The sequence below is a fragment of the Pseudochaenichthys georgianus genome, unplaced genomic scaffold (assembly GCF_902827115.2).
Source record: "Pseudochaenichthys georgianus unplaced genomic scaffold, fPseGeo1.2 scaffold_308_arrow_ctg1, whole genome shotgun sequence".
Classification (NCBI taxonomy): Eukaryota; Metazoa; Chordata; class Actinopteri; order Perciformes; family Channichthyidae; genus Pseudochaenichthys; species Pseudochaenichthys georgianus.
The window spans coordinates 381,095-406,860 of record NW_027262958.1 but is presented as its reverse complement, the minus strand read 5'-3'; the positions used below and the strand labels follow the sequence as shown (position 1 = coordinate 406,860).

The following is a 25,766-nucleotide window of genomic DNA, read 5'->3' as shown; positions in this document are numbered from 1 at the left end:
ATTAAACCACAGCAAAACTGAAGGTGTTTGGATCTGCACCGACCATGCCAAATGTAACATTAACATCCAAGTGAAAAAAATCATCCTCTACGCCGGCTTTGCACGGAGGAATGACGGTGGAAGACATTTGCAGTGCTGCATCTTGGTCTTCCCCCTGTTCGTTTATTCAATTGTATTTGAGGGATGTCTCCCATTCCTCGCGGACACACTCAGTGCTGAGTGTCTTGTCAGGGATCTCTCTCTCCTCCCTCCCCCCCCCCCCTCTTTTATCGCTATAAACAACGTGTGACCTTCGTCTCTACTTTTCACAGCGGCAGGTTTTTATTGTTCCCAGCCTTCGCCCCCTCGTGGAGAGTATTCATGTTGTCTGCTATATTTCCAAGGACTGAGTCACCATCACACATGGCGCAACAGGCATCAGTGATGGGAATCATCAGAACTAGTATCAGTTCAAGTTATGATGAAACATGTGCACATGTAAATACATTGCCTTGATACACTCTTCAATCCACTATGAGTTTACCACCTGGGGGGTATACTACGAAGCAGGATTTTCGCTTAGCGGCTAACTTCAGGGAAAACTCCGGCTTTCCGGTCCTACGAAGCTGGTTCTCTTTTTAGCAGCTAGATCTCCATGGTAATATATGCTAAGCAGCTAACCTGGGGCCTATACTGCGAACCTGGTTCAACCTAACCTGGATATGTTTGAGTTAGCCGGTTGGCCTAATCCAAAACATACGTGGTATGTCAAGGTTATCAAGTGGATCGCTCAGCCAGCCGTGTCCTATCTAGCTAGGTGCGCGTTCACATGAGAGGGGTGGTATCTGGAGCATTCGACCAATCACAAACATGGAGAAGCGCACTGACAGCGCAGCGTCATACTTCCTGAATGAAAAGTGAACTTTAATACTAGTCAAAAATGAAGAAGTTAAACTTTAAACATCCATGACTTAAACACTTGATCAGGATCAAAGCCTCAGAGCTGCAGCTGCAAGGTGAACACAGCTGGAGCAGAACACGTGTTTGAATGCGTACATTAACAGGTTTATGATATCACTGCCCGTCTAAAACACGATCTGACTTCAATTACATTTGTCTCGAGTGTTTCGTCAACTTATGTGTTGCTTAAAATAATACTTCTGCATCCAGTCTGTGACGCTGTGAGTGCTGCACGGCCAGATACGGCTCAGCTGACTCAGATCAGGAGATATGTGATACATTATGAAGTGATATGCCGCGGACTGTACTTAATGAACTCTGATCCGGTTACTTATGTTGTGGCAGATATTTAATTAAGCTTTCTTAACGCTAATGTTATAATAGTCAGACTGCTCTGAAGATGGAGGTGATATTCTATTCATGTTCACGTTCACACAGTCGGTGATTTTTGCCGGCCGTCTTTCCTGCGACGGCAGCTTTTCTGTATTTCCTTTCTCCTGTAATATGACTTGATCGCTTTAAACTCCGCACACTGAGCTCTGATTGGTCAGCAGGCGGTGCTTTCACTGAGTTGAGCTCTTAGCCTGGAACCTAACCTGGGGGGTATACTGCGAAGCAGGATTTTCGCTTAGCCGGCTAAATTCAGGGAAAACTCCGGCTTTCCGGTCATCCGAAGCTGGTTCTCTTTTTAGCGGCTAGATCTCCATGGTAATATATGCTAAGCAGCTAACCTGGTCGGGACCAGGTTAGGTTGCAGGCTAAGAGCTCAACTCAGTGAAAGCACCGCCTGCTGACCAATCAGAGCTCAGTGTGCGGAGTTTAAAGCGATCAAGTCATATTACAGGAGAAAGGAAATACAGAAAAACTGCCGTCGCAGGAAAGACGGCCGGCAAAAATCACCGACTGTGTGAACGTGAACATTAATAGAATATCACCTCCATCTTCAGAGCAATCTGACTATTATAACATTAGCGTTAAGAAAGCTTACTTAAATATCGGCCACAACATAAGTAACCGGATCAGAGTGCATTAAGTACAGTCCGCGGCATATCACTTCATAATGTATCATATATCTCCTGATCTGAGTCAGCTGAGCCGTATCTGGCCGTGCAGCACTCACAGCGTCACATACTGTATGCAGAAGTATTATTTTAAGCAACACATAAGTTGACGAAACACTCGAGACAAATGTAATTAAAGTCAGATCGTGTTTTAGACGGGGCAGTGATATCATAAACCTGTTAATGTACGCATTCAAACACTTTTTCTTTTACCAGCTGTATTCACCTTGCAGGTGCAGCTCTGTGGCTTTGATCCTGGATAAAGTGTTTAAGTCATGGATGTTTAAAGTTTAACTTCTTCATTTTTGACTAGTATTAAAGTTCACTTTTCATTCAGGAAGTATGACGCTGCGCTGTCAGTGCGCTTCTCCATGTTTGTGATTGGTCGAATGCTCCAGATACCACCCCTTTCATGTGAACGCGCACCTAGCTAGATAGGACACGGCTGGTTTGAGCGATCCACTTGATAACCAGCGTCGTAGGACAGTTTAGCGAGAGCGCGTATGTTTTGGATTAGGCCAACCGGCTAACTCAAACATATCCAGGTTAGGTTGAACCAGGTTCGCAGTATAGGCCCCTGGTCCCGACCAGGTTAGCTGCTTAGCATCAGTTACCATGGAGATCTAGCCTGCTAAAAAGAGAACCAGCTTCGTAGGACCGGAAAGCCGGAGTTTTCCCTGAATTTAGCCGGCTAAGCGAAAATCCTGCTTCGCAGTATACCCCCCTGGTCGGGACCAGGTTAGGTTCCAGGCTAAGAGATCAACTCAGTGAAAGCACCGCCTGCTGACCAATCAGAGCTCAGTGTGCGGAGTTTAAAGCGATCAAGTCATATCACAGGAGAAAGGAAATACAGAAAAGCTGCCGTCGCAGGAAAGACGGCCGGCAGAAATCACCGACTGTGTGAACGTGAACATGAATAGAATATCACCTCCATCTTCAGAGCAGTCTGACTGTTATAACATTAGCGTTAAGAAAGCTTACTTAAATATCGGCCACAACATCAGTAACCGGATCAGAGTACATTAAGTACAGTCCGCGGCACATCACTTCATAATGTATCACATATCTCCTGATCTGAGTCAGCTGAGCCGTATCTGGCCGTGCAACACTCACAGCGTCACAGACTGGATGCAGAAGGATTATTTTAAGCAACACATTAAGTTGACGAAAAATCGAGTCAAATGTAATTAAAGTCAGATCCACTCGTGTCTTAGACGGGGCAGAGATATCATAAACCTGTTAATGTACGCATTCACTTTGTTGTTTTACCAGCTGTGTTCACCTTGCAGCTGCAGCTCTGTGGCTTTGATCCTGGATAAAGTGTTTGGGTCATTTTTAAAGTTTAACGTCTTCATATTTGTCTAATTATATAGTTGACTTTTCATTCAGGAAGTATGACGCTGCGCTGTCAGTGCGCTTCTCCATGTTTGTGATTGGTCGAATGCTCCAGATACCACCCCTCTCATGTGAACGCGCACCTACCTAGATAGGACACGGCTGGCTGAGCGATCCACTTGATAACCAGCGTCGTAGGACCGTTTAGCGAGAGCACGTATGTTTTGGATTAGGCCAACCGGCTAACTCAAACATATCCAGGTTAGGTTGAACCAGCTTCGTAGTACAGGCCCCTGGAATGCTCGTGGTATTCAGTCTAAAGACAACAACAACAACAACAACAACACATTTATTATTTGTTGGAAAGTAACTTTGAAATCCTGCCACTCTAAACTAAGTGGCTTTGAAGCCTTTTAATGATTCCCGAGATTTTAAGAAAGGTCGTCTGGATGATTTGTAACTACACATTTTAAATGTTTAAAACATATATATGTTTACCTCTTTGTGACTATCCAGTATATCACACAATACCTGTGTTACAAAATACTTTTGAACACTTTTCAGGTATTTGTTCTTTATTTTAATTCTATAATCTTGTAAGTATAACAGAAATCTAAATATCAACATGTCCTGAACAGATAACTTGTCAGATATCACACTGTATCACTTTAGATAACAGGACTGATTTACATATGAAATGACAACGGTGTTTCAGGCACCAACATGTATGCGTTTAAGGCAAAGCATGTCATCAAGAAACTACACCAACCAGCTACAACAAGCTGATGTCCAGCAGTAATAGTAAAAGACAGCTCTTCTCATCAACCACATATATAAATACAAGAAAGCCCTTTACTTAAAATCATTTGCATTCATGCACACACTCGATTCAATTCAGACATTTACAGGTTTGTTAGAAAGGCATCAGGGAAGCCTTCATGTCATCTCTAGAAATACTATGACATGCTTTCTTTGTTGCCCAGTTTGAATGGCTTGCACTAGATTGCGTTGGGTAATATAGTATCTGATTGTTTATGTATGATATCATATTTCTTGATTTAGGTTATCATTTTCAGTTTTTAAAAGACCAAGTTCTTCAACCATTTTATATTTTATCTTAATCTGAACAAACAATATACTGTAATGTATCAAGTCTTTTTTGGTTTATTTCATTATTTAGATTTCAATTAAAAAACATGTTTCTCTTCTGTTCTCGAAAACTATGCTCAAAGGGTGATTTGTTTTGCGCATGCTCAGTACTCAACCAATCCCGTGCGAGCAACAGCACAGTCTCATTTGCATCGCATGAATATAAATAGACCTCGCTGTCTCTCGGTGAATACATTCTACTTTGTGAACCCTCAACCGTTGATCATGCCTGAAGCAGCCAGCGTGAAAGCGCCCAAGAAGGGCTCCAAGAAGGCGGTCATCAAGACCGCCAGCAAGACCGGCAAGAAGAGGAGGAAGTCCAGGAAGGAGAGCTACGCCATCTACGTGTACAAAGTGATGAAGCAGGTGCACCCCGACACCGGCATCTCCTCCAAGGCCATGGGCATCATGAACTGCTTCGTGAGCGACATCTTTGAGCGCATCGCCGGGGAGGCCTCCCGTCTGGCTCACTACAACAAGCGCTCCACCATCACCTCCAGGGAGATCCAGACCGCCGTCCGCCTGCTGCTGCCCGGAGAGCTGGCCAAGCACGCCGTGTCTGAGGGCACCAAGGCCGTGACCAAGTACACGAGCTCCAAGTAACCTGCTGCCGCTGCTGCTACAACCCAACGGCTCTTTTAAGAGCCACCCACTCATCTACTGCTGCTTTCCTCTTTCAAAGTGTCCCGATATACGTCAACATAGTTGCTTTTAATAGAACTAAAATAATACATGGTACATTAACACCATTTCTTTAATACCTTAAGCTGAGCTCTGAACTTGTTGTATATCACAATTTCTGTCTATCTACATCACTTCCACCTGGAGGTTTTAGCGCTATATGATAAAGCTATATTGTATCTTAAGTGCTGCAAATATAATAAGGTATGTACAGTTTATGTATAGGAATGAGAATAGGTTGTATTACCGAGTAAGTTAACACATACAAGGTATTTGCTTTGGTATATTTGGTGCATACAAAGACACAGAATGAAGAATACCTAGGAAAATAATCAAAATAAAATAGAACTATATACATTTTGAGAAGGCATACGTTATAGATCTTTATGAATACACATAATATGAAATAAGAGATGTCCTCAAAATATTAAAGATAACAAAAGTAGACATTACACAAATTACAATCTACACAAATAAGTTAAAACTGATCATTTTGTTTCCGTTAAATGTTTAGCCCACGTTACAGCTGCATGTATTTAGGTGGGTGTGTCATTTGAGTTATAATACGGAATATATTATTTAATAAGTTGATTACACACTGTAAATAAACATTAAGTATTACACCTTTATGAATGTCTTAATGTTCTCCACACATTGAGACTTTCGCTTCTTAAAACTTTAACGTCTCATTCTGAAAAGAATTCAGGCGGCAGACCGACCTGTTTTCTGATTGGACGATCACAGTTACGGGTCAATCTGACCAATGAGCGTACAGCTGCGCTCCTATATAGCCTGGTGAGAACTGTGACCGAGTCACTTTCTTCTTAACGTTGAAGAATAAAAACATAGAAAATGTCTGGTCGCGGAAAAGGTGCAGGAAAGGTCAGAGCGAAGGCCAAGACCCGCTCTTCCCGGGCCGGGCTCCAGTTCCCCGTCGGCCGTGTCCACAGGCATCTGAGGAAGGGTAACTACGCCCATCGTGTCGGTGCCGGAGCCCCGGTGTACCTGGCCGCTGTGCTGGAGTACCTGACCGCTGAGATCCTGGAGCTGGCTGGAAACGCCGCCCGGGACAACAAGAAGTCCCGTATCATCCCCCGCCATCTGCAGCTCGCCGTCCGCAACGACGAGGAGCTGAACAAGCTGCTGGGAGGAGTGACCATCGCTCAGGGAGGCGTGCTGCCCAACATCCAGGCTGTGCTGCTGCCCAAGAAGACCGAGAAGCCCGCCAAGAAGTGAGCACCCTGAACCCGCTTCTACCAACACCCCAAAGGCTCTTTTAAGAGCCACCCACTTCCAACTAAAGAACATTCCTCTCTTCACTACACGAGTACTCAAAGGCCCAGAACAGTGATCTCCCCCCTGCTCTATATGTATTGAGGTGTACGACATATAAAACCAGTCATAATTACACCAAGTCTCTCAAACTAAAAATACCCACATTATAGAGAAATAAACATTTAAAATAAAACCATAAATTACTATGAATGATTAAATCTGTATTTCGGGCTGTAGCCTCTAAAGTAAAGCAAACTCCTCTTCACAATGTCCTTCGTGCATCCAGCAGGTTAATCACCTCTTTCTCAAATGAATAGCGCTTTGGTTTCTACATCCGTCAGTCCACATAAATAAAGCCACAGCGTTTGTTGGACCCATCATTAATGTCTAACTCGGTTTACCTACACTCCATCAGGAGCTACTTGTTGGCAGGTGTCTGCAGTTCACCAACAACTGTTTGGAGCAGGACGAAAATAGTGGCTCTATTGTAGTGGATTGAATATGAGCACGTGTGTCTTTCTAACAGTTCTTTATTTATGTGTTATTTTAAGAAGTTAGGTATATCTAGGTACATAATATATTAATGAAGTTATCATCTCTTTAATGTGACCATTGTATATTATATCTATACCGTTAGGAGTTAGTTTAGTAGCTCTAAAACAAACATGGTACAAACTATTATACAGCACTATTTCAACATTAAATAAATCGGTAACATCTTAAATGATATTGTTTAAACTAAACTGTATGTTATACCCAGCCCACACACAGTTAGATGCAAGTGACGCACTGCATGTTATGCAAAGTATCAGGTCTTTATGTGCAAACCTCTTCAACAACGTGAATGCTAGCCATGTACTTGCTAGCATTCTTTAGTTATGCTCCAGTTGCTCCAGAGATAGAATCGTCACGACCGAAACATTTGGTTCAGTTTCAGTAATTGACGTGATCGTTTCGGTAGTGACAAAATGGAAAGGTAAGCAGGTACATCCCATAGTTCTGAAATAAATGTGTTTTAAATTCTGAAAATCAGTGTGTTACTTTAAAGCTCTCATATTGAGGGTATAAAGATTCTCTACTGTCGGCTATTTGTATTATATGTACAGCACTTTGGCTCCACCAAAAATAGTTTATAAATGTGCTATAAATAAAACTGATTCGATTTATTGTACTATTTGTAGGCATTAGTATGAGCTTTATCTAAAGACACCACTAGATGTCAGTGTCGAGCCATAAATGAGAGCCTGCATTAGAACCCAGCGGTAGGTGCAATATGGATCAGCATTATATACTATACTATCATAATGTGTTAATATGGACCATGCGTTAATAATCAAAGGGGACAACGTGTTTATAAAGTATATGCACACATGTGTTTCAGGACTGGTTGCTCTGTAAGTGTGTGTGTGTGTGGCTCTTAAAAGAGCCGTTGTGTTTCGGTGTTCTGGTCTCAGGTCAGTTTAAGCCCTCTCTCCGCGGATGCGGCGGGCCAGCTGGATGTCCTTGGGCATGATAGTGACCCTCTTGGCGTGGATGGCGCACAGGTTGGTGTCCTCGAACAGGCCGACCAGGTAGGCCTCGCTGGACTCCTGCAGAGCCATGACGGCGGAGCTCTGGAAGCGCAGGTCGGTCTTGAAGTCCTGAGCGATCTCCCTCACCAGGCGCTGGAAGGGCAGCTTGCGAATCAGCAGCTCGGTGGACTTCTGGTAGCGGCGGATCTCCCTCAGAGCCACGGTACCGGGCCTGTAACGATGGGGCTTCTTCACGCCGCCGGTGGCCGGGGCGCTCTTACGAGCAGCCTTGGTGGCCAGCTGCTTCCTGGGAGCCTTTCCTCCGGTGGATTTACGGGCGGTCTGCTTGGTTCTTGCCATGGCTAGCGGGAGTCTGCTTCTCTGTTGGAAAGTAGTAACGTGGAAGACTTGTCTGTGTCTCTTATATAGCCAGAGCAGGCGCGGCAACGACGCTGATTGGTCGAATGTATAAACGTGACACTGCAGCTCAACTATTGGTTGGTAGAGTTTGGACAATTCAAATTTCGCGCACATTTGTTAAACTGTTCTTATTATACATCCATGTGTGACATACAGCTTTTTTTTTAACACTTTGTCTATGATGAAACAATTATTCTATACATTCATAAACTCTGAATTCTGCATATTGTAATGCATACATATTTTTGATGTAAATATTGCTATATTTCTAATGTTATTATGTATGCGAATAAAACACCAAGAAAAATTGTAAGTATGTGTTAATTGGCAACAAACCCGTTATGATTTCTGATTCTCTAATAACAAAATAATGTCTTTAAGAAAATAAAGTATATGTTATCTGAGTTTCCTACTATGGAGTCAGCTATTTATAAGCAAAGTGATGACCTGAATCAAATTTTCCAAATGTTCCAATCTTCTTTATTTTTGATTTCCTTCCTATTTAGGGTTAAAAAAAACATCTTGCAATTTAGCCTTTTTTAATTTAATTTAATTTAGAAATGTTACAGTATGTCCACTGTAGAGGAAGTCAGGGACATTTTTGTTTGAAAAGAAAGCCACAATTAACAGATAGACTATGTAAAGTATTATGGTTATAGAGTGATATTAATACTAGAATACATTCAGCTTTATTTAAAACATAAATAAGTAATTGATCTGAACATTGCTGGTTATTTGGTTTTTGGTGAATCTTTCCAGATCTTCAAAGACCTGGAGTCAATGTACTGAAAGCACCTCATTGGACTCCAGATGCAGATTTTAAAAATCTCGCTCACTCGGGCTGTTTCTGACGGATGTAGAAACCAAACCGCTATTCATTTGAGAATGAGGTGATTAACCTGCTGGATGTACGAAGGACATTGTGAAGGAATTTGCTTTAGTTTAGAGGCTACACCCCGAAATACAGATACAATGATTAATAGTATTTTAGAGTTAAGTTTCAAGTGTGTATTGCTATATAATTTGGGTATTTTTAGTTTGAGTGACTTTGTGTAATATAGGACTCGTTGTATATGGGGGGGGGGAGATCACTGTTCTGGGCCTTTGAGTACTCGTGTAGTGAAGAGAGGAGTGTTCTTTAGTTGGAAGTGGGTGGCTCTTAAAAGAGCCTTTGGGTGTTGGTAGAAGCGGGTTCAGGGTATTCACTTCTTGGCGGGCTTCTCGGTCTTCTTGGGCAGCAGCACGGCCTGGATGTTGGGCAGCACGCCTCCCTGAGCGATGGTCACTCCTCCCAGCAGCTTGTTCAGCTCCTCGTCGTTGCGGACGGCGAGCTGCAGATGGCGGGGGATGATACGGGACTTCTTGTTGTCCCGGGCGGCGTTTCCAGCCAGCTCCAGGATCTCAGCGGTCAGGTACTCCAGCACAGCAGCCAGGTACACCGGGGCTCCGGCACCGACACGATGGGCGTAGTTGCCCTTCCTCAGATGCCTGTGGACACGGCCGACGGGGAACTGGAGCCCGGCCCGGGATGAGCGGGTCTTGGCCTTCGCCCTAACCTTTCCTGCACCTTTTCCGCGACCAGACATTTTCTATGTGATTATTCTTCGACGTTGAGAAGAAAGTAACTCGGTCACAGTTCTCACCAGACTATATAGGAGCGCAGCTGTACGCTCATTGGTCAGATCGAGTGGTACTACCATCGACCAATCAGAGAAGCGTTAGTCCATTCACTGTGTCAAGTACAATAGACCTCACTTAATTAAATCATCGAATAACATATACTATAAAATAGATCTGACTATACACATATACTCAAACAATATAGTGTATTCTTAGAGACATATTTTAAAATAAAGTATACTTTAAAGGATCAAAGTGAAGCACACTATAAGATAGTTTGGCATGCTGAAGTGACAAAACAAATGAACAATGTTACCATTAAAGTATATCCAATATAAACTAATTTATTTATTAAACATACAAAATAAAGTAAAATAATTAATTTATTATCAAAATCAGGAGCTAATCCGATCTCCTCAAGTAAAAGTGAATTAATGTGTAATAATATAGTCACAATTATATGTAGCATTAAGTAAGTTTCGATGTACATTTATATGAAGTTGTATAGGCCTACAAAATATTTACATAGGGTTTATACACTATCAAGGATATGGGAACATATGTATGTTGTGAGTGACTGTCAGAGGAACCTTCTGTGAAGTAAATGTCTACTAATATAGCAACATAATAACATGTGTTGTAAAATTAACTAACGTATACGATAATGATAAATAACTACAATGTCTTCTGGTTTTTGCAAATAAATATGCAGCAGATGGAAACAAACTTGTATTTATGCAAAATTATAATATTAAAACAGGAGAAGTGCTCTTTTGGTTTATGTGGGTGGCTCTTAAAAGAGCCTTTTGGAGATGAAGTAGAGGATCTGTTTACTTCCTCGATGATTTCCTGGCTGGTGCCTTCTTCGCTGCTTTGGCAGCTGGTTTAACCGCCTTCTTCACAGCTTTCTTGGGGGTTACTGTCTTCTTGGGGGTCGCTGCCTTCTTGGGTGCTGCATTCTTGGCCGCCACCTTCTTCTTCGGGCTCTTAGTGATCTTCTTCACGGGGGTTTTCTTGGCAGCAGTAGCAGGCTTCTTCGCTACCTTCTTGGGAGTTACTGCCTTCTTGGCTGCTGGCTTCTTAGCGGCGGGTTTCTTCGCTGCCGGCTTCTTGGCTTTGGCTGCGGGCTTCTTCGCTACCTTCTTGGGCTTCTCGGCGGCCTTGAAGGAGCCGCTGGCTCCGGTTCCCTTGACCTGCACCAGGGCTCCATTCTCGAGTAACCTCTTCACGGCGCGTTTAATGTGAGCGGTGTGTTCGTAGCCCTGAGCGGCCAGCGCCTTCTTCACCGCGATGTAAGAGATCCCTTTACGGTCCTTGGAGGCGGTGACCGCCTTCAAGATGAGCTCAGCGGCTCCGGGACCAACCTTCTTGGCCGGCTTGGCTGCCTTCTTCTTCGGGGACTTGGCTGGTGCCTTTGCTGGTGCTTTTGCCGGTGCCTTTGCTGGGGCGGCGGCGACGGCGACTTCAGCGGGAGCTTCTTCTGCGGCCATGATGCTGTCGGGAGGATTCTCGGTCTGATGAGAGGAGAGAGAAATCCCAGCGAAGAGACGAACTTAAACACACCATGAGAACCGTAGAGACTCAACTCAGTGGCTCACGCAGGAGCTGCAGAAAAACTGTGCCACTTTGTGCTTTCTCTTCAGCTAAAACTGTACAAAATACACATTTAGAGAACGAGTTGAATTTCAAAGGTTAATCGAATCGATAGTGGATTACTTAATCTTCGTATAGAAGTGAAATACAGCTTTAAATATTGTTGTGTTTTCATTGGGAAGCCTTTAAACCTCCTAAAACTACTGCCGCGAGAAGGACTAATCTGCGACTTTTTCCTATAAATGATCTCCTGAACAACTTAAAATGCTTCATATTCTCAATAAAACTAGTAATATAGTTAGGCGAGATGTTGTTTTAAAGACTCAAGGTGAAAAAAGGCAGTAGTTGTTAACAATTCTTTGATAAACGGAGGTAATTCTGCTGTCTGCAAACACACTCCCATCAGGACAGGTCCTGGCGGTGTTCTAAATACAGTCTTTGTTACCCAACAGTGAGAGACCTTCATTTACCACAGCTTTTCTCATGTACATCACAATACAACTATATGTATATAGTATGAGTATTATCATATATTTTTACATTCTGAAATGTGTTAGACAGATAGATCTAAACCTGTAAGGTCACAAAGGCTCTCAAACAGACACAGACTCTTGGTAGCAGAACTCCCACTGACTGTGAACATCAGACAAGTATTATCACTTTATTAATTGTAGAAAATCAGAGAAACAGAAGCTTAAGTGAAGGAATTAAATCCGTGTATCTACCGACACATATTGATCCCAGAAAATGGATGTTATAAGGGCTGTAAATATAATAAGCCTGTGTCTAAAATGGACAACATTGTTAGGAGATTTAAACTGTACAGCGGTTCTGCTCTGCGGTCAACTCCAAATCAGCTGCTCTTCATTCCTGCTATATTTAACGAGTGATACAAATATGTTTTACCACAAGTTCTTAAGGAAACTGACTCTTTTGGACTCGGTTCTAGTTTGACTTCTACCAGAAATAAAATGAAGTACTTATACTGTGTACTTAGTAATCCTCTGTCAGTCCCCTCCTTAGTACATAATGCATGTTTTCTGCTATATTTGATGAATGATAAGAATAAAACGTTACCATTAGTTCTTAATGAAAGTGATACTGTTTGACTTTGTATTAGTTAGCCGACTACTTACAATACATTGAAGTACTTTGACTGTGTACTTAGTGAGTAATCCTCTGTCAAAGTCCCTGCTGAGAACAACATCAAGCCACTTCTGCTGAGTTTGATGAGGGAATTCTTTTTTGTCATTAGTTCTTCGTGAGATTGATCCTGTTGGACTCAGTACTACTGAAACTACCCCCACAAGTACTATGAAGTACTTACTGTGTACTTTTCCAGTACTCCTCTGTCAATGTTCCCTCCTGAGAACAAGAATGCATGTTTCTCTGCTATTTTGAATAAACGTTAAAAAAAAACTTTTCTTCATGAGACTGATATTGTTGGACAGAGTACTTTGAGAGGATGGTAGACTTGATATCAGCAACACTTCCAGTCAGAGCTCCGGCAGCAGCATTTACACCTTGGAAAGTCTTTAGAGTCTGGAGAGCTGGTCTGTCCTTCAGCACTCTGACACACTCAGTCACTCAGGCCGGCCTCTTATGAAGCTGCTATCTTTTAATATATGACTATTCCTCTGCTCCAGTTCATTCCTCTCAGATTCTCCCATCAGTCCCAGTCATCGCATGTCAGTCAATAGAGCTTTGAAAAATGTGTCCAATTCAACATGTTCAAAATGTTTTTTTATGAGTGAAGGCCAGAGCTATATTATAGATAGTTTGATTGTGTAATTACAAGGTGAGAGAACATAAATCCACTTCCTCCTATGAAATGTATTGTATTTCCTTTTCCATGTTATACTTATACTTACTTGCATTAGAACATTTGCATGTTGAACTACATGATAGCTCCCCCAGCCTCAAGGAAATACAATAAAATAAATGGATTCATAATTAAAAAAAATGATAACAATTTATAAATGAATAATGTTACGTGCAAACATTTCAAATTTAAATATAAAATGAAAAATAAGTTTACTTTTGAAATTAGCAACTATTAGTCAAACCGCATAATCCTGCTTTATCTGACCATTTCTTAGTAACTTTCCTATCTGTTAGTGCTATAGCCACATTTAAGGAAGAGATTCCACCAATACTTAACTCGATAGCATGTCTGCATGTAGCGGAGGAAACTTATACAACATGTACACCACCCCAAATTGATCATGTTGTTGATAGTGCTATAGATGCGCTGCGAATAAAATTAGACTCTGTTGCTCCTTTGAAGAAGAAGAAAATAAACAACATAGATTAGCTCCATGGCATAATGCCCAAACCCGCAAAATAAAGCAAAAGTCTAGACAACTTGAAAGGATATGGCGTTCCACTAAACTTGAAGAATCTCGTTTAATTTGGCATATTACTTTCAATGAATATAAGAAAGCACTGCGTAAAGCGAGAGCAGCCTACTACTCTTCATTAATAGATGAAAATGAGAATAATGCAAGATTTCTTTTCAGCACTGTAGCCAGGCTGACAGAGAGCCACAGCTCGATTGAGCCTTCTATTCCCTTAGCACTCAGTAGCAATGATTGTATGTGCTTTTTTAACGATAAAATGGTTACTCTTAGAAACAAAATTAATGACCTCTTGCCTTTGACCAGTATAGTGTTATCAACAGCTCCCGGAATCGTAAGTTCTAATATTACACTAGATAGTAAACTAGAATGCTTTTCAGCCATTAACCTTGAACAATTAAATGCAATGATTCTCTCTTCTAAACCATCAACGTGCATGTTAGACCCAATTCCAACTAAGCTGTTGAAGGAAGTTTTTCCATTAATTAGCACTTCTTCATTAAATATTATGAATATGTCTTTATTATCAGGCTATGTTCCACAATCATTCAAAGTAGCAGTGATAAAACCGCTTCTTAAAAAGCACAACCTCGATCCAGAGGTTTTAGCCAACTATAGACCTATTTCTAATCTTCCGTTGCTCTCAAAAATTCTTGAGAAAGCGGTCGCAAAACAGTTGTGTGATTACTTAAAAAACAATGATTTATTTGAAGATTTTCAATCTGGCTTTAGAACACATCATAGCACAGAGACAGCTCTGGTTAAAGTCACAAATGACATTCTAAGAGCCTCAGACAAGGGACTTGTCTCTATTCTTGTTTTGCTCGATCTCAGTGCTGCATTTGATGCTATCGACCATGATATCCTATTGCAAAGACTAGAGCACTTAGTTGGCATACAGGGAACTGCTTTAGGCTGGTTTAGGTCCTATCTATCTGAACGCTCTCAGTTTGTACGTGTTAACGATGAATCTTCCACGCAAACCAAAGTTAGCCATGGAGTGCCACAGGGCTCAGTGCTCGGACCTATTTTGTTCACATTATATATGCTTCCGTTAGGCAATATTATAAGGAATCATTCTGTAAACTTTCATTGTTATGCGGATGATACTCAACTATATTTATCAATCAAGCCTGATAAAATTAATCATCTAAATAAAATTCAAGACTGCCTCAAGGACTTAAAAACGTGGATGACCTTAAACTTTTTGATGTTAAACACGACCAAAACTGAAGTTATTGTACTTGGCCCGAAGAATCTACGAAACAAATTATCTAAAGATATACTAACTATGGATGGCATTAATTTGGCCTCCAGTGAGACTGTAAGGAATCTTGGTGTTATATTTGATCAGGATTTATCCTTTAACGCCCACATAAAATCAATTTCAAGGACCGCCTACTTCCATCTACGTAACATTGCAAAAATCAGGCATATCTTGCCTCAAAACGATGCAGAGAAACTAGTCCATGCATTTGTTACTTCTAGGCTGGATTATTGTAACTCTTTATTATCAGGGAGTACCAAGAAGTCAGTCAAGTGGCTTCAGCTGATTCAAAATGCTGCGGCTCGTGTACTAACCAGAGTTAGGAGAAGGGACCACGTTACTCCTGTTCTGGCTGCCTTACACTGGCTCCCTATAGAACACAGGATAGAATTTAAAATTCTTCTTCTCGCCTACAAAGCCCTTAATGGGCAGGCGCCATCTTACCTTAAAGAACTCATTATACCCTACTGTCCTACTAGGGCATTGCGTTCCAAGAATGCAGGGTTGTTGGTTGTTCCTAGAATCTCTAAAAGTACAATGGGAGCCAGAGCCTTTTCTTATCAAGCTCCACATTTGTGGAATCAGCTTCCAGTTTGTGTTTGGGCGGCAGACACCCTATCCGTTTTTAAGAGTGCGCTTAAGACCTTCCTTTTTGATAAAGCTTATAGTTAGGGCTGATTAGATTCAGCCCCTAGTTTTGCTGATATAGGCTTAGTTTGTCGGGGGACATCTTCCTTCTTCCTTCTCTCTGTCTGTACCTGTGTCCACTCATGTTCCGATTAACCCAGCTTCCCCACATGTCTTTCTTTCTGGTGTCTATATACGCCGGGATCCGGAGTCATGGATGATCCTGCGGTCCTGTGTCCTGGATCGCGAGTCGTGGCTGTGGTCCTGGATCATCGGTCCTGGATGGATATCCTCGTGGATTCATCTTCCTATTATACACACATGCATTTCCAAACATTTGGACTACCTATGTTGCAAATGTATTATCTTTTCAATTTACAACACGGCATCTATTGCACGTCTGTCCGTCCTGGGAGAGGGATCCCTCCTCTGCTGCTCTCCCTGAGGTTTCTCCCATTTTCCCTTTAAACTGGGTTTTCCGAACTCACATTGGTTTCTCATACAGCATCTCTGTATAGTATGTAGGGCTGTGCAATTTAATCGATCTTGCAATATATATCGATATTTAGTTTTCCGAGAAAGTATCGATATTTCCAGCCGCCGGGTATCGATACATTAAGTCTGATAACTGTGTTCGTATACTCGCGTCCAGGAGAGAAGCTTTAAAAAGGAGACTAATTGAGTCTCTGAGAATGTTCAAATGTATACTTTAATTAATAAAAAGCGCGGTAATGTTACAAGCAGAAGATGGTTCAGTCAGAAAAAACAGCTGTGTTCTGGCTCTCGTGAGCGAAGGGAAGAGAGCGAGATCCACCTTTCCAGCTGTTAGATATCCTCTGCTGACTCCTCCCTGTGGGCCGGTTTGGCGCTGCTGGGGATCGGCCCTCCACGTCTCCAATGTTCGTTGTTGCGCATTACAGAGGATTCAGACATTTGCACATTAAATATATAACTAAACACGCCGTTTCTCCTCCTTATCTCTTTCATGACTTTTCATTTAATACATTTTAAACGCTGTAATCAATACTCCAAAAATATCTCACGGCTGGTATCATTTCCGGTAGTTCCGAATGTTGTCTCATGCTACCCACGTCTGTAAACAAACGTATTCAAATAAACTGTACCTTCATTTAATATTCAGCAATAATAATATCTCGACGTCTATAGTTGTAGTGTTGAAATCAGTAGGTTTCGGTGTGCAACACTCCGTGTCATATCGCTACTAAATTCACCTCTATAGGAAATTGTATATTAGCCACATGCTAAATGCTAATCGGAGATGAAGGATTTTCAGAATAAAAGCTCCACAACTGGTTGTGCACAAACAACTTCTGGTTTTTCAGTATAAAACAGCATTTAAACTGACGGTATGTTTATGGTACTTTATGCCATCAAAACATTGATTTTAATTTCTAACAAGTCCCATTCAAATCCCCCGTGTTCCGCCAACCTGCTGCACCTTTTCATTCTCCATTGTCCATTGTGATCTGCACTTTATGTACTTACGTTTCATAGGCTTGTAAGCTACAGTTTGCACTGTTTTCCATAAATGAAAACTAATTTTCTCACCACATCTTTTGATTCATTTTGTCCAGCATTTGCAAGCTGGAGACTCTCTGTCAGAGGCCATATATTGTATAATTGATGCTTTCAGTTTTCAGTTGAATTAATTCAATCCAAGTCATGGAACACCAAAATCCCACTGTCCCTTTAAAATCTTCAGAAAATGATATAAGTGGTATCGAATTATATCGAATCGTATCGTTGGCTGAATATCGTGATATATATCGTATCGTTGGCTGAATATCGTGTATCGTATCGTATTGTGAGATTAGTGTATCGCCACAGCCCTAATAGTATGTGTATTCACTCTCTGTCCTAAAACGGCTTGTTGGAGCTCCTGCCCCCCCTCCCTGTGAGCCCACTGTGCTCTGATTGGTCAGCTCGCCCACTCTGTTCCATGATGAGTCTACCACTATGGTCTACCAACGTTCAGTGTGTTGTAGTCAAGTCACCAATTCACGAGTCCCAAGTCACACCGAGTCACTACTCTTCGAGTCCAAGTCCAAGTCCGAGTCACCCAAGGAGTGTCCGAGTCGAGTCAGAGTCATCATTACCTGTGGTTTGAGTTCGAGTCCCCGAGTCTCAAGTCTCATGTATTAACCTTCGTGGATATATGTGTTGAAAATGTAGCTGCTGCTCTACATTGCTGTTTATCCTGTCATGTTATACTAATCTGTCTATGAACTGCTGTGAAGCGAGTTTGGCTACAATTCTTGTAGTAGGTGCTATACCAAATATAAAGCTTATTACTAATATTAATATTATTATTATTATATATCAATAAACTATATTTAAAAATGAGTTATTGTTATTGAGTGAGAGTTGATTAGATCAGGTTACTCTGAATCGCGAGCCCTGGATCTTGAGTCGTGGCTGTGGTCCTGGATCATCGGTCTCGGATGGATATCCTCGTGGATTCATCTTCCTATTATACACACATGCATTTCCAAACATTTGGACTACCTATGTTGCAAATGTATTATCTTTTCAATTTACACATGGCATCTATTGCACGTCTGTCCGTCCTGGGAGAGGGATCCCTCCTCTGCTGCTCTCCCTGAGGTTTCTTCCCATTTCCCTTTAAACTGGGTTTCTTCTTCGGAAGTTTTTTCCCTTGTACGATGTGAGGGTCTAAGGACAGAGGGTCTGAGGACAGAGGGTCTGAGGGACAGAGGGTCTAAGGACAGAGGGTTTCGTATTGTCATACTGATATTCTGTAGAAACTGTGAAGACCACTTAGACAAATGTAACATTTGTGATATTGGGCTTTATAAATAAAGATTGATTGATTGATTGATTGATTGATTGATTGATTGATTGATTGATGATAGTGTTCAAGACAGCCTATATGTCTGAACTCGATCCTTAGAGTAATGTGTTACGGAGCCTTCTCTTCAATATTGTTTCCACATAACGAGCATTTTGCTCTTTTCCAATGTGGAAGCAGAAAGTGTGAAAGCATACAGCACGATGCGGGGTGTGTCTCTAGACATCTTTAGACTGGAATAGCGGGGGCCCAGTACGTGAACTCCGCCTCGCAGGTGCACACGCCAGGATAGAGGACATCAGACTCCAGAGAACATTTGCTCGGAGTCCGAGTCCAAGTCGGAGCGTCAATGTACATGTCGAGTCCGAGTCATCGTGGGGGGAAATATTCACGAGTCCGAGTCCAAGTCAGCGTACGCGATAATTCAAGAGTCCAAGTCTGAGTCGCGTCAATCATGCGCGAGTCCGAGTCGAGTCCCGAAAATCGGCACTCGAGTCCGACGAGTACTCCAGGGCTGAAGTCGAATAGTCCATTTAGCTTAGGAACCTTCCTAACGGAGTGAAATGACCCGGAAGTCCATCAGTGGCAGCCATGATACTGCCGTTCTAATTCTCTAGATGAAAGGAAAGGAGGTTTTCAAAACTTCCTTTATAACCTCCTTTAGCTTAGGAACCACTGGACCTCCCTCACCAAAAGCAGAGGAGAAAATGCTGCCCCACATGCATTGCAGCCGCAGCATTTGCCGTCACTCAACAGTCGGCTGTTCACGGAAACAACCGATTATGACCGAGAAATGATATCATGAAAGTTATGGTGCTTATTAAGCTTTTTAAAACATAGGTGGTAAGTTGCCAAAGTGCTTTGTTCTGAACGTTCATCAGTATTATAATCAAGAGAGAAATATGAACGTTAGTTTTTACTGAAATGATAAAATAAAGTCAACATCTCACAGTCTTTACTGAGCTGTGTGGAGTTTGTTCAACTTCTAAAAGATGTTTGAATGGTGATATACACAGTGATAGATGTTAAGGACTGACGTTTATAATAAATACATTTTATTTTGTGTCACATAAACAAAAAAACCCTGATATATCCTATGGACATTTGATTGTTTGATTTACTGTTTTTTTATTAAAATATCCTATATTTATTCCTTTCCTTTGTATTAATTTAAAACACCTTCCGTTGTGAGGGATGCAGATACAGATAATATTATGAGACCGCTTAAGAGGTCATGTTATTTATTCAAAAATGTGGGTTAAAGGTGGGGTAGGTAAGTTTGAGAAACCGGCTCGAGATCGCTAGAATTTGAAAATACACAACCGGGAAAAATCTGCCACTTCCTCACAGAGCCCCTCCTCCAACACACACGCACGCGCACATGACCAATGAGGGCACGAGATCAGTGTGTGCCCCGATGGAAGGCTGACAGGCAGGTAGGCCAATCCAGTTACTTTAGCCGGGCCGGCTAAACAGATTGGTTGTACTTTTACAGTATTACGGCTTCTACAGATGACGTTTTTGTATGGATTGTTGTCAAAGCACTTAAGATATTCTTGCTATTGGGATGTTAAGAGCATTCATGGAATATACAAAAAGTGTATCTCGAGCCGGGTTTCTGAAAACTTACCTACTCCACCTTTAAAAAAATGACTTTTAACAGGATAAGTTGCATAAACCATTATGTTTATATTACTTTTGTTTGCCTCACATTTAGAAAATTCTTTGAGATTATAATAATCCATTTGGATAAACATTGAGATTGAACAGTCTAGTGTTAATGGATAATATCATTTCATAGCTAATTCCAAGCCTTTGTGCTGGTGTATGTTCTAATTCCTTCACTTAAGGCTGCTGTTTCTCTGATTTCTACAATTATAAAGTGATATACTTGTCTGATGTTCACAGTCAGTGGGAGTTCTGCTACCAAGAGTTTGTGGCTGTTTGAGAGCCTTTGTGACCTTACAGGTTTAGATCTATCTGTCTAACACATTTCAGAATGTAAAAATATATGATAATACTCATACTATATAAATATAGTTGTATTGTGATGTACATGAGAACAGCTGTGGCTAAATGAAGGTCTCTCACTGTTGGGTAACAAAGACTGTATTTAGAACACAGCCAGGACCTTCCTGATGGAGTGTGTTTGCAGACAGCAGAATTACCTCTGTTTAACAAAAAATTGTTTACAACTACTGGCCTTTTTTCACCTTGAGTCTTTAAAAACAACATCTCGCCTAACTATATGACTAGTTTTATTGAGAATATGAAGCAATTTTAAGTTGTTCAGGAGATCAATTTATAGGAAAAAGTCGCAGATTAGTCCTTCTCACGGCAGTAGTTTTAGGAGGTTTAAAGGCTTCCCAATAAAAACACAACAATATTTAAAGCTGTATTTCGCTTCTATATGAAGATTAAGTCATCCGCTATCAATTCAATTAACCGTTGAAATTCAACTCGTTCTCTAAATGTGTATTTTGTACAGTTTTAGCTGAAGAGAAAGCACAAAGTGGGCACAGTTTTTCTGCAGCTACCTGCGTGAGCCAATGAGTTGAGTCTCTACGGTTCTCATGGTGTGTTTAAGTTCCTCTCTTCGCTGGGATTTCTCTATCCTCTCATCAGACCGAGAATCCTCCCGACAGCATCATGGCCGCAGAAGAAGCTCCCGCTGAAGTCGCCGTCGTCGTCGTCGCCGCCGCCGCTCCCCCGGCAAGGCACCAGCCAAGTCCCCGAAGAAGAAGGCAGCCAAGCCGGCCAAGAAGGTTGGTCCCGGAGCCGCTGAGCTCATCTTGAAGGCGGTCACCGCCTCCAAGGACCGTAAAGGGATCTCTTACATCGCGGTGAAGAAGGCTCTGGCCGCTCAGGGCTACGAACACACCGCTCACATTAAACGCGCCGTGAAGAGGTTACTCGAGAATGGAGCCCTGGTGCAGGTCAAGGGAATCGGAGCCAGCGGTTCCTTCAAGGCAGCTAAGGCCGCCGAGAAGCCCAAGAAGGTAGCGAAGAAGCCCGCAGCCAAAGCCAAGAAGCCGGCAGCAGCAGCAGCGAAGAAACCCGCCGCTAAGAAGCCAGCAGCCAAGAAGGCAGTAACTCCCAAGAAGGTAGCGAAGAAGCCTGCTACTGCTGCCAAGAAAACCCCCGTGAAGAAGATCACTAAGAGCCCGAAGAAGAAGGTGGCGGCCAAGAAGGCAGCACCCAAGAAGGCAGCGACCCCCAAGAAGGCAGTGACCCCCAAGAAGGCAGCGACCCCCAAGACAGTAACCCCCAAGAAAGCTGTGAAGAAGGCGGTTAAACCAGCTGTCAAAGCAGCGAAGAAGGCACCAGCCAGGAAATCATCGAGGAAGTAAACAGATCCTCTCCTTCATCTCCAAAAGGCTCTTTTAAGAGCCACCCACATAAACCAAAAGAGCACTCTCCTTTATAATAATATATAATTTAGCATAAAAACAACTTGAAAACATGCATGTTTTGTGTACATAACCACATGACACACTATTTATATATCTGCTTCCATGTTATATTCTAATATTCCATGTTGTGCTTTCATACCACATGGAATTTACCTCAATATAGTGTGTACCTTTACACACACAAGTACACGGCTATGGAGGAAAGACGTGACAAGAGTAAACAAATACATGAAATACAGGGAAAACAACAGGAATAAATAAAAACAGGAATATAAATACACGAATAACATTTGAGGATAATTCAGAACACACATTATTATATGTCTTTAATGTATTTCTGCATTTATTTTCACTTACATTTCTGTGTCTGGGCGTGTTTCACAATATGTGGTTTTGCCTGGTCGCCTTGTATTTTGTGGTCACGACAACATTTATAAGAAATGTACTTTCAATTGCTCTGAAAGTTTGACATGTCCTTAACAATATCTTTGAGTTGTTATAATATTTTACAAAACTACACACCCTAACTCGGTCTCTGAGGAAGTATTTGAGAAACATGACACCAATTTTAATAATACAATGTCACTAACTTTAAGATACATATACAATTTCTAACTATCTTAATATATAAGTTTATGTAAACATTACATTTAAATGTGAAATGATTATATTAAAAATCTAAATAGCAGTTGATTGGCATCAGGCCCACAAAATGCAATGTTGGAGGTTAATATGGTGTAATACACGCACTAAATAAATGAGATACAGATGACATTATTAGATGATTGTATTGCTTGTGTCAAAATGTGAAGTTGTGAAACCATTTGCTGGTTTTTATTTTGAAGGATGGTTGTCGTACGGTGTGTGAAAAGAGCAGCAGAGAGGGAACAAAGGAACGGAACAAAATGGCGGGCTAGAATTAACCAGGGTGTCTTCAACTACGTCCGCATATCAGCTTTAAATATGGCCGATATCCATAGTCTACTGCTGCTTTCCTCTTTCAAAGTGTCCCGATATACGTCAACATAGTTGCCTTTTAATAGAACTAAAATAATACATGGTACATTAACACCATTTCTTTAATACCTTAAGCTGAGCTCTGAACTTGTTGTATATCACAATTTCTGTCTATCTACATCACTTCCACCTGGAGGTTTTAGCGCTATATGATAAAGCTATATTGTATCTTAAGTGCTGCAAATATAATAAGGTATGTACAGTTTATGTATAGGAATGAGAATAGGTTGTATTACCGAGTAAGTTAACACATACAAGGTATTTGCTTTGGTATATTTGGTGCATACAAAGACACAGAATGAAGAATACCTAGGAAAATAATCAAAATAAAATAGAACTATATACATTTTGAGAAGGCATACGTTATAGATCTTTATGAATACACATAATATGAAATAAGAGATGTCCTCAAAATATTAAAGATAACAAAAGTAGACATTACACAAATTACAATCTACACAAATAAGTTAAAACTGATCATTTTGTTTCCGTTAAATGTTTAGCCCACGTTACAGCTGCATGTATTTAGGTGGGTGTGTCATTTGAGTTATAATACGGAATATATTATTTAATAAGTTGATTACACACTGTAAATAAACATTAAGTATTACACCTTTATGAATGTCTTAATGTTCTCCACACATTGAGACTTTCGCTTCTTAAAACTTTAACGTCTCATTCTGAAAAGAATTCAGGCGGCAGACCGACTGTTTCTGATTGACGTTGGACGATCACAGTTACGGGTCAATCTGACCAATGAGCGTACAGCTGCGCTCCTATATAGCCTGGTGAGAACTGTGACCGAGTCACTCTTCTTAACGTTGAAGAATAAAAACATAGAAAATGTCTGGTCGCGGAAAAGGTGCAGGAAAGGTCAGAGCGAAGGCCAAGACCCGCTCTTCCCGGGCTGGGCTCCAGTTCCCCGTCGGCCGTGTCCACAGGCATCTGAGGAAGGGTAACTACGCCCATCGTGTCGGTGCCGGAGCCCCGGTGTACCTGGCCGCCGTGCTGGAGTACCTGACCGCTGAGATCCTGGAGCTGGCTGGAAACGCCGCCCGGGACAACAAGAAGTCCCGTATCATCCCCCGCCATCTGCAGCTCGCCGTCCGCAACGACGAGGAGCTGAACAAGCTGCTGGGAGGAGTGACCATCGCTCAGGGAGGCGTGCTGCCCAACATCCAGGCTGTGCTGCTGCCCAAGAAGACCGAGAAGCCCGCCAAGAAGTGAACACCCTGATCCCGCTTCTACCAACACCCCAAAGGCTCTTTTAAGAGCCACCCACTTCCAACTAAAGAACATTCCTCTCTTCACTACACGAGTACTCAAAGGCCCAGAACAGTGATCTCCCCCCTGCTCTATATGTATTGAGGTGTACGACATATAAAACCAGTCATAATTACACCAAGTCTCTCAAACTAAAAATACCCACATTATAGAGAAATAAACATTTAAATAAAACCATAAATTACTATGAATGATAAATCTGTATTTCGGGCTGTAGCCTCTAAACTAAAGCAAACTCCTCTTCACAATGTCCTTCGTGCATCCAGCAGGTTAATCACCTCTTTCTCAAATGAATAGCGCTTTGGTTTCTACATCCGTCAGTCCACATAAATAAAGCCACAGCGTTTGTTGGACCCATCATTAATGTCTAACTCGGTTTACCTACACTCCATCAGGAGCTACTTGTTGGCAGGTGTCTGCAGTTCACCAACACTGTTTGGAGCAGGACGAAAATAGTGGCTCTATTGTAGTGGATTGAATATGAGCACGTGTGCTTTCTAACAGTTCTTTATTTATGTGTTATTTTAAGAAGTTAGGTATATCTAGGTACATAATATATTAATGAAGTTATCATCTCTTTAATGTGACCATTGTATATTATATCTATACCGTTAGGAGTTAGTTTAGTAGCTCTAAAACAAACATGGTACAAACTATTATACAGCACTATTTCAACATTAAATAAATCGGTAACATCTTAAATGATATTGTTTAAACTAAACTGTATGTTATACCCAGCCCACACACAGTTAGATGCAAGTGACGCACTGCATGTTATGCAAAGTATCAGGTCTTTATGAGCAAACCTCTTCAACAACGTGAATGCTAGCCATGTACTTGCTAGCATTCTTTAGTTATGCTCCAGTTGAGATAGAATCGTCACGACCGAAACATTTGGTTCAGTTTCAGTAATTGACGTGATCGTTTCGGTAGTGACAAAATGGAAAGGTAAGCAGGTACATCCCATAGTTCTGAAATAAATGTGTTTTAAATTCTGAAAATCAGTGTGTTACTTTAAAGCTCTCATATTGAGGGTATAAAGATTCTCTACTGTCGGCTATTTGTATTATATGTACAGCACTTTGGCTCCACCAAAAATAGTTTATAAATGTGCTATAAATAAAACTGATTCGATTTATTGTACTATTTGTAGGCATTAGTATGAGCTTTATCTAAAGACACCACTAGATGTCAGTGTCGAGCCATAAATGAGAGCCTGCATTACAACCCAGCGGTAGGTGCAATTTGGATCAGCATTATATACTATACTATCATAATGTGTTAATATGGACCATGCGTTAATAATCAAAGGGGACAACGTGTTTATAAAGTATATGCACACATGTGTTTCAGGACTGGTTGCTCTGTAAGTGTGTGTGTGTGGCTC

At 41.5% G+C, this 25,766-nt stretch overlaps 5 protein-coding genes and 1 pseudogene across 5 annotated transcripts; 3 read left to right on the top strand and 3 right to left on the bottom strand.

Annotated features, from left to right (window-relative positions):
- Positions 1-4,682: 4,682 nt before the first annotated feature.
- LOC117442168 (histone H2B 1.2-like) lies at positions 4,683-5,142 on the top strand. Its single transcript, XM_034078169.2, has one exon. It carries the CDS (start codon positions 4,710-4,712, stop codon positions 5,085-5,087), a length of 378 nt encoding a protein of 125 aa, XP_033934060.1. The 5' UTR covers positions 4,683-4,709; the 3' UTR covers positions 5,088-5,142.
- Positions 5,143-6,002: 860 nt separating this feature from the next.
- LOC117442159 (histone H2AX-like) lies at positions 6,003-24,421 on the top strand. The gene is made up of 3 exons (XM_034078162.2): positions 6,003-6,397; positions 21,168-21,186; positions 23,936-24,421. Exons 1-3 carry the CDS (start codon positions 6,018-6,020, stop codon positions 24,320-24,322), a joined length of 786 nt encoding a protein of 261 aa, XP_033934053.2. The 5' UTR covers positions 6,003-6,017; the 3' UTR covers positions 24,323-24,421.
- On the bottom strand, positions 7,845-8,328 carry LOC139433385 (histone H3). The gene has a single exon (XM_071202367.1). The coding sequence runs from the start codon at positions 8,309-8,311 to the stop codon at positions 7,901-7,903; it is 411 nt and encodes a 136-aa protein (XP_071058468.1). The 5' UTR covers positions 8,312-8,328; the 3' UTR covers positions 7,845-7,900.
- LOC117442158 (late histone H2A.L3-like) lies at positions 9,574-9,972 on the bottom strand. The gene has a single exon (XM_034078160.2). It carries the CDS (start codon positions 9,955-9,957, stop codon positions 9,574-9,576), a length of 384 nt encoding a protein of 127 aa, XP_033934051.1. The 5' UTR covers positions 9,958-9,972.
- On the bottom strand, positions 10,710-11,497 carry LOC117442130 (histone H1-like). The gene has a single exon (XM_034078135.1). The coding sequence runs from the start codon at positions 11,479-11,481 to the stop codon at positions 10,822-10,824; it is 660 nt and encodes a 219-aa protein (XP_033934026.1). The 5' UTR covers positions 11,482-11,497; the 3' UTR covers positions 10,710-10,821.
- LOC139433377 (histone H1-like) lies at positions 21,237-22,683 on the top strand (annotated as a pseudogene).
- Positions 24,422-25,766: the final 1,345 nt, after the last annotated feature.

What these genes read in the sequence shown, in the direction of transcription:
- LOC117442168 (XM_034078169.2), top strand. Translation starts at nt 4,710, where the DNA reads ATGCCTGAAGCAGCCAGCGTGAAAGCGCCCAAGAAGGGCTCCAAGAAG.
- LOC117442159 (XM_034078162.2), top strand. Translation starts at nt 6,018, where the DNA reads ATGTCTGGTCGCGGAAAAGGTGCAGGAAAGGTCAGAGCGAAGGCCAAG.
- LOC139433385 (XM_071202367.1), bottom strand. Translation starts at nt 8,311, where the DNA reads ATGGCAAGAACCAAGCAGACCGCCCGTAAATCCACCGGAGGAAAGGCT.
- LOC117442158 (XM_034078160.2), bottom strand. Translation starts at nt 9,957, where the DNA reads ATGTCTGGTCGCGGAAAAGGTGCAGGAAAGGTTAGGGCGAAGGCCAAG.
- LOC117442130 (XM_034078135.1), bottom strand. Translation starts at nt 11,481, where the DNA reads ATGGCCGCAGAAGAAGCTCCCGCTGAAGTCGCCGTCGCCGCCGCCCCA.